Source organism: Myotis brandtii, unplaced genomic scaffold (genome assembly GCF_000412655.1).
Source record: "Myotis brandtii unplaced genomic scaffold, ASM41265v1 scaffold84, whole genome shotgun sequence".
Classification (NCBI taxonomy): domain Eukaryota; kingdom Metazoa; phylum Chordata; class Mammalia; order Chiroptera; family Vespertilionidae; genus Myotis; species Myotis brandtii.
Window position 1 is genome coordinate 1,834,186 of NW_005371410.1, and position 8,446 is coordinate 1,842,631.

Sequence of the window (8,446 nt, forward strand, 5' to 3'; positions counted from 1 at the left end):
CCCCACCAGGGGCCGGGCCGCGCCAGGATTGCGCAGGCGGCTTGCTCTGTGTACTCGTCTACACAGTCGAAAGTTTGCAACTTGCCAAATAACAGTAAGGACCCGGCGCGTCGGCGCTTTTAAAGCTCAGCTCGGCCTGCCCTCCCCTCCTCCCGGGGAAAGGGGGACTCAGCCTCTGTCCGGAGTTCCCCAGAGAAATCAAAGCCGGGAGTTTATTCGAAGGGGTAGACATTTGAGAGAAGAAAACTTTGAGATGACACCAAGACCGAGAGACCGAGGAGCAGAGCACTGGGACAAGGACTCCGCAAGGGAGCCACTGGGCCCCGGGGATCCTGGCAGAGCCCTCCAGGAAAGCTGCCCGCCTGGCGGTCCTTGAGCTGAACAAAGACAGGCTGATCTCTCCCCCAAGACGGGACTCACGTGCCAAGTCAGAAAGAGAAACAACTCTGGGCCTTCCCTTGCAGATATGGGAGGCGGAGGAGGCCCACAACCCAAATCTCCAGACGCGTTGCAACCATTCGCAACGGAGAGCTGTCATGAGCCCTGTTTTAGCCCACCCACTCCTCACGTTTTCACTTTCACGCTCTTTTTGCAACTCCTTTGGACCAATCCAGAGACACAGCAACTGGACAGAGAGAGACACTGGGAGCAAACAGTGGTGTTGGAGGGAGAGAGGGAGAGAAATCCACGCCCCCCCCCCACACACACACACATACACATACCCCCAGCAAGTCCAAATAAAAGTGGCCCCACTTAGCAACGCAGCGGAAGAAGGGCCTGAAGGAGAACGCCAGAGAAAGGGGCTAGACAAGCCAAAGCCGGCAGCTGAGAGTCAAGGTGGCGGCGCGAGGTCCCCCACCCGCCACACCGAGGGAGTCGCCAAGGTGCCCTGATGCTGACACTTCCAAAAGCTGCCAACCCAGAGGGAGGGCCCAGAGCACGTACCAGCTGGAGGACGAGTGGAAAGGTGGAGGAGAAAAGTCCTTATTTATCTGTTTGTATACCCTCGGCCTGGTCTTATTTTGTCTATGAAGTACAATAAAATGGGCGAGCTTGCAGCGAGCACTGCACAAAGCAATGTTCAGTGAGGTTTAGAAGCGTTCGGCCGAGGAAAACTGACAAGACAGGCTAATGAACCGTATAGACAGGGAGAAAACAGCCAGCATTTGCTAGATTTCAAACCCTGGCTGTCTTTCTTAGACCACCTATCTTGGGTTTATTCCTAATAAAATAAGAAATAAGCAGACCCCACTCTTTTCTTTTCTTCAAGATAGAAGGGGGGTTGGGGGAATGCTCCAGAACAAAGCCCTACAATCAGAGGCGGTCACTGGCAGTTAACACTCCCATTATTATAGAGGGTAAATAAAATAAAGACAAAAATTAAAAGCGACAAGAAACAGGTCAAGTTTGCAGGCAAAGCCTTTGCAAGCTCATCTCTCCAAGTCGAATCCCAGAGCCAGCCTTAATGAAGCAATAATAGCCACATTATTCAAAAATTTTCATTTCGATGGAAATGTATCTAAAAGGGACTTAATCATATGCAAATAATAAAAGGAGGTGGTAGTGACCCAGCAAGCAATATGCATACAGATTTTTTTTTTCAGGGATGTTGAAATTGAAAAGCACATACCTGGTCAGTTAGATTTGCTGATCTTGTTATATCTTCACTGTCTGATTTTGATCCTCCTTCTCTATCGTCTATCACCAAATCGATAGGCATTTTCCCTTTCAAACAGCTAATATACCGGTGGCAGAAATTGTCACATAATTCGTGTACCTACATTATGACAGAAATAAAGAATGGAAATATAATCAAGAGGGTATAAATGACATTGACAAGTGCAATCCACCCCCCCCCCCTTGTGAGATCCAAACTTCCAAACAGGGGAAACACAGGGCAATTGTCCTCCAGAGACCCCCAGACGCATCCAGAATTAGGAATAACTTTCTTTTCTTGCAAAATAGAGATATCCCAGAAAATTGACAGTGACAAGATGATTCACAGGCTACAACATATTCAACACCCGTGTTAAATTCATCTGCTTCCAGGACTGTGGCCATTAGAGAGGTGACCTGCGTGGGTGACATTGAAGGTAAACTATTGAATTTTATCTAGTTACTTTATCACAGGTCCTTTTTCCAATTTGTCTAAGGAAAAATGCATCTATATGTAATTTTGCATATATATAATATATATTCAAAGGACCAGTACTGTGGTGGCATAGGATCTATGCCTGACAACCCCAGTCCCTATAATATTTGAAATTAGGGTTTCTATCCATAAGAAGCATATTTTAGGATACTTCCTTTGAAAAATAAAAGGAAATCAACTTTCCAGTAATCAATATATGGAAAAAAAAAACCTACAGTCACAAAAATGTATCCAATTGATTTTTTAGATATAAAAAGGAAAAAGATTGCTTCAAAATATTTAGGTGCAAGTGGAGTGGTCTCTTACAGGCCCCAGTCATCACTGACATGCAAAAATTCACAAGAAACCCCAGTGTGCTTGCGATTTGATGTTAGTTTGAATTACAATGCATTAAGTTTTTATTGCTGAGATTTATAGAACAGCTAGCAAAATTGTATTAGCCCACACCCTTTCTTGAGCGTGAAGGTGGGATGTGCGCAGGATTTGCAGATTCAAGAAATTGACGCAACTATCAACTCTACTTTGTCTCTGCAAAACATTTAATGTGTTTCTCCCACCACCTCCTCCAGACTCTCTGTCCGCTACCCCCAACCCCCACTCGGCCTCTCCTCTGTGTCTGACCTGCGGCTGCTCTCAGACTGTCTTCCAGAAACTCACTAAAACTAAACAAAACTCCCCCCTCCCCAGAGGTAGCAAAGAAAAAGAAGAAGAGGAAGAGAAGAGGCCACAAAGGTATAACCTGTGAAGCAACTCACAAAAGCATTCTTAACATCAAGGGGGTTGCATAGAATTGCAACTATTTATACAAAGCCAGCAAGGTATTAAGAATGAATACAAGGCTAGGGCGTTTGTGATCCCGGTTTTAGTGGCTGAAATTGTAATTAAACTGCAAAGAGAAATGGATGCAAAGATTGGCCTTGACACTAATTACCAGAAAGAAAGACATTTATGCAAATGTTTCAGAAGCCTGAACTTCAGCCATTCTGAACCCTCCCCCATCCTGTGTCTTTGGGGGTGAAGGGGCAAAAGAAAAAGAGGCTAGAGAAATTACCTTCTCTAATTCCAACAGATGAAACCTTAATACTTGTATGGCTTGAATCATCTGCAAAGACACAAAAAGAATGAGCACCCTATTCCTAGTTTGCAGAAAATTGGCTGTCACAGCTCTAGCATCTCCAGCCCACCCCCTCCCCCCAGTAAATAGAGTTATTTTGATTTATGGCAATAACACTAAAACTTAATAGCGGCGACTGGGTACGATCTAGAGGTTTATATTTCTTAAGGAGAAAGAAATAGCTAAAACAACAACAAAGCATCTAAGTGGGGATCATAAACACTCTCCTCCCCCATGGCTCTCTCCCCTTTCTCGGCCCCACTGCCTCCTCCCCACCCCCAAAGGGCCACATCCTTGGACTAGATGTTTCCTTGGAAGGTGTGCATGGAAAATAGTCAAAATAGTCCCCCAAATTGTGGCTTTTAGCACTGCAAACTCTCTGCTGCCTTCGGCACACCTTTCAGGCAAACTGGTGGTTAGGGGGCTCTTGCCTGGTTGGTGCCCCTCCTGAGGCGACTTTGAGGGCTGGGAAGTCTGCAAAGTTTAAGCACACACGCTGACAGGCCCGGAGATAAATCCCCGCGCTGATTAGAGCTGCGCTGCCCGGCTGTCATAAAAAACAAAAGCTCGCGTTTCTCTGCGCCGCTTGCCCGGCCCCTCTCCAGAAAAATTTATTTCCCGGGGATCATGTCCCGGACCGCTTGTCCGTGGACGGAAACATTTGCAGCAGACCTGCAGCGGCGGCGGGATGACGGGTCTAGAAACCTCAGGGCCCTCAAAGCAAAGCTGGGGGGCTGAGGGGAGGGGAGCTGAGGGAGGGGAGTAGGGGTCCGCTCTTACCAAGTTATCCAGTTCTGGATTAGAAGAAAATAGAGGTTTTTCTGCACGAATCTAAATACAAGTGAGAAGGGAAAGGGGTGGGGGGGGGGAGAAAAAAATTGAAATCTGTTCGCCTTCCTACTTTCTTGACTCATTACACTGTCGGGGCCAGGACGTAGCCTCCTGGAGGGACTCGGTGACACCGAGTTCCTCCCGCGCAAACACACTTCAATGAGACTCAAGCCGAAAACAAGCCCCCAGCTCTGGGTGACTTCTACCAGCAGAGACGCCTCTAAAGGAGGCTGCTCAGCTCACCAAGTCCCAGGCAGCTGCAGCGCATGGTGTTGGTGATTTTATTTTTATAAAGAGAGTTTTCTACATGAGGTTATGGAGCTTGAGTTGGGATGGATATGGGCGATTTTGAGTCCCCACCGCAGACACTTACACAGGAGGGAAATCTTAGGGTAGCTGTAACAGGCATGGCCCAGGGTGGACTAGTTGTTAATGACTCTTGCAAATGTGCTGGGTCGGGGGGCGGGGAGGGAGGTCCCCTTTCCCCCCCTTTACTTTTTAAACATTTATTTTGCTGACCTGTTTGGCGAACACGGCTATATCTTCATTGAATGACTCTGACGAGCAGACGTCCCCGCCCGCCACCCCTGGCTCTCGGGGGGTACAAGTAGCTAATTCACATTTCTCAAAAATCAGTGCTAAGAGAGGGAAGAGGGGGTGTCTGCAAGAAAATACAACAGTCACAAACAACACAATGGTTAGTCCCGAGTCAGGGGGAAAGGGCGCCCAAGAAAAGCAGCCGGAGGAGCTGGAGGCAGGGACCCCCTCCCGGGTTTTGTCATCTACTTTTTTCCTCCCCCCCTCCCCCCCACCCAGGTGACTGCTCACCTCCCCTTCCTCTTAGGGCCCCGAAGTTGGAGGCCTTACGCCACGGACCGTATCTGAGGATCGGTTCAGCTTATCTGGCCGGAGAAATTGGTAACATTTGCTAAGAATAAAACCCAAGCGGTTCCAGCAGCCATTTTGAATGAAGTTTCCCACCCGACAAGCCCTCGGCCCTCGGCTGCACATCCAGGACCTGGAGCCGGAGAAAGGCGCTGGGCACAGGGGCTGGGAGAGCTCCTTCCAGGGGGCTCCTCCGAGGCGGCCTCGCGAAGCCCAGGCTTGGGATATCGGTGGCAGGCGCTCAGCTAACTTGGGGAAAGGACCTCCAAAGGCTGCGGGACCGGCTGTCAGGGGGCTGCCCCTGCCGATCTCCATCCCAGGGCCCTCGGAGAGCAAGGAGGCGCCTTCTGGGCTCCGTGCACATTGTCCCTGCCTTCGCCGATCGCCCCCACCACCCCCAAAAGAAAGTTCCCGCCCGTGGTCCTGCCGGAAAGCCAGAAAGCCTTTCATTTTGTCTCAGCGGAATGGCAAGGCAGCTAGTACGGCGAGGGGCCTAGATGTCGCTTATCTCAGCCCATAAAAGAAAGAAAAAAGCTTCTTCTAATGCCCAAGGAGGTGTCTCCAGTCTTTTATTAGCTCTCACAGCCCAGCTGGGAATTTAACAGTTCGGGGTCCTTTTCAAAGCTTCCCCAAATGTTCTGTCCCAGAGCCTAAACCATTTGCAGTCAAGGCTGCGGAGAGAACGCTGGGATTTAAACAAGCCCATCGCACGAGGGACCAGAAAAATAAAGCAGAAAGGGTGTGCAGCTGGGGAGGGTCAGTGTTGCATGATTCTTTTTTGTTTTGTTTTTTTAAATAGAAGAAACAAAAGTTGCTGCAAAGTCAAAAGAGGTCCCCAAATTCACCAGCACACACTAGGCACAAGGCTCTTTCAAAGGATTTTACCAGTCCAGTGTCTGATGGAATGGCCGGGAGAAAACGGTGGGAACCGCAGTCAGAAAACAACACGGCCCATAGCACCCCGCATCTACTTCTAAAGCCTGCAGGTTTCATCTTGGCTCACAGAGTATTAAAACGACTAGAAGTTTCTTCATGTCTGTAACAATTCAGACCGAGCTCCTCTCCTTGACTGCCTTGACTACCGTGACTACCGCGGTCAAACTTTCCAAATGCAAAGCTGGTTCCCCTTGCCTGACTTGCAACTGTCCTCCCTGCATTTTATTGTGCGGTGGCAGAGCCAGCACAGGGTTGCTGAGTAAACTTAGCAAGTCCGAACAATCAGTGGCTTAAAAGATTTTCCCTGAAACTAAAAGTTTCCTTCCAACACAAAGGCGCCTGCAGTGAGAAACCCCCAACGCTTTCCCAGAACACTGCTTCCAGCCGGGACACCAACCCTCTGAGAGAGGAAGAGGGACCTTTGGGCAATTTCTCCTGCACTGCGACCCCCTTCCCAGGCACAGCCTCGGCAGAGCCAGAGGCTGGGCAGCGGTGGAGCTCGCATGGCGAGGGGGGCGTCCGGGATCGCAGGCAGCCCCCACACCCCCAGATTCTCCATGCAATGCGAATGAAAAGTCACCAAGTACTGCATCTCCAGTCCAGAGTACTCTGGCTTTCCCCTTACCAAAGGCAAAGGGAAACAGGATTAGCACCGCATCTCGGCTATTTAACCTGCTGCCCATGGTACCTACCCATAAATGGCATCTTTATCTCTCTTTAAAGCGTCATTGACGGAGGAACCCATGCTGGGGGCCATGGCGTTGGTGTGAGCTGTGTGCGGGTACTGATGAGAGTGCAGAGGAGGCCCATGGTTCAGGTGGTGGACCGGCTGCATGGATCTGGCCGCATGCGGGTCCCCATACATCGTGGAGGGGATGCCTACTCCATCCATGCCCCCGTAATGGGGTAGATCGTCGTACTGCATGACAAACAGGAGAGAAACAAGGTTCAGAAGGCCAGGCGGGCACAGGGGGGACCGGCAGGGCAGGGAGCTTATATAATGTCAGTCCAGCTGGATCCTACAACCTCCAATTCGGTGGCCTTGCATCTCTAAAGCTGAGATTTTTTTAATCTAAAAATATTTTTTAAAGTAAAAATTCTAGGATTCTCAGTGAAACCCGGCTAGGATGAATGGTCTTGCCCTAACTTGTGCCCCTATCAACTAATTCAGAAATTCAGAATCCTTTAGCAAGAAAGGAAGGAAAGAAAGGGAGGCATTCTCCCGGAGGGTGGAAGGTAAAACATGCATGTCTCCATAGGAGGAAACTCAAAATCACAATAATAAAACGTGCCAGGACAGTGCAGCAAACCCGCCTACTTTCACAGCCCCTTCTCATCAGGGGGAATTTAAAAAAAAAAAAAAAAGTTAGGATGGGAACAGCTACACCAAGCACGTGAATTCAGACAGGCTTCTTATTTTATTTCCCTGCCAGCAAGAGGGTAGGCAGTCCTGCAAGACACTGCATTTCCTCTGCTTTCCAAGACAAACTCTGCTAAATTATACAAAACTAACTGGCCCCCTTAGAAGTGAAACTCAGAGAAGGGGTAGTTTTTCTTGTACCTTACAGCTGAACTTAGAATTGGGCAATTTCCACCCCGATAGTAAAGAAAATCTGTTGTTGGAGCAGTTAGTTATTCTATTCTCTCTAGTCTTAAGAACTTTCTCCCAGACTAGAAGTTAATAGGGCAAATGGTACTCATCAGGTTTAAAGCAAATTCAGTAGCAAATGCACATGCAACCTACCATCTTCCTCCTCTAGAAACTCTACTTTCAGATTGATTGTCGTTATTTTTGTGTGCAAAATTTAGCTATTTAGGTTTTTCTCATTGGTTCATTCCAGGCAAGTGTTTTCCCCCTCAAGATTTGAAGGCGTCGAGAGTGAAATGATTTTCAAAGAAAAGAGGAATTGCCACTTTCATCTCCTTAGAGCCAGAGGTGTGAAAAGAGTTTGGAAGAACGCTGACATTTGCCTGAACCAAAGGAGAAAAAAAAAATGTGTCAGCCTAGTAACTTTCTTTTGCAAACAGGGCTTTGAGGGCCAGGACACAAATTATGCAAGGAAGGCTTTCTGTAGACCCTCTTTCTTTTAAGAAACTACCTCAGTTGGGTTGTCATGGTCTCACTTTACTCTCACTACATTTCCATTCAAATAGGAATATTGGGGGAATTAGTATTGCATTTTAAAAGTGAGTAGCTGTGTGCTTAGTATCCAATTAGTGCAGGGCTGTCTGAGATAAACTTTCTAAGTATTACCTTGCATAAAAATCCATGCACATTAAAATTACTTTTTAAAAAGATGAATGTTTCTTGACCCCCAAATAAGTTGTACTATGACAAAGTTATTGGCTTTAAGTAGCTAAATACTTCTAATGGTATTAAAGATGAACATAATCAATAGCATATCAGAAGTTTCTAGTTGTCTATTTTAGTTTAAAAATAGCTCTAAACTTTTGCTCTCTGAATGCTCACATAGCATTAGCTATCTAGCATTTTTTTTGTTTTTTATTTTTTAACCAGATGATTGCCC

General features: G+C 47.6%; 1 protein-coding gene across 3 annotated transcripts in view; it reads right to left on the bottom strand.

The window, feature by feature from the left end:
* MEIS1 (Meis homeobox 1) overlaps window positions 1-8,446 on the bottom strand; it is a 134,101-nt gene that overhangs the window by 124,647 nt on the left and 1,008 nt on the right. For 2 of the 3 annotated variants that reach the window (XM_005884543.2, XM_005884541.2), the window contains exons 2-6: window positions 6,611-6,837; window positions 4,617-4,758; window positions 4,047-4,097; window positions 3,204-3,254; window positions 1,631-1,777 (exon numbers count right to left, since the gene is read on the bottom strand). In XM_005884543.2, coding sequence (XP_005884605.1) covers window positions 1,631-1,777; window positions 3,204-3,254; window positions 4,047-4,097; window positions 4,617-4,758; window positions 6,611-6,837 — 618 coding nt within the window. Of the gene's footprint in view, window positions 1-1,630; window positions 1,778-3,203; window positions 3,255-4,046; window positions 4,098-4,616; window positions 4,759-6,610; window positions 6,838-7,662; window positions 7,880-8,446 lie in introns of those variants that run through there. The other variant, XM_014532070.1, reaches the window with a different exon arrangement.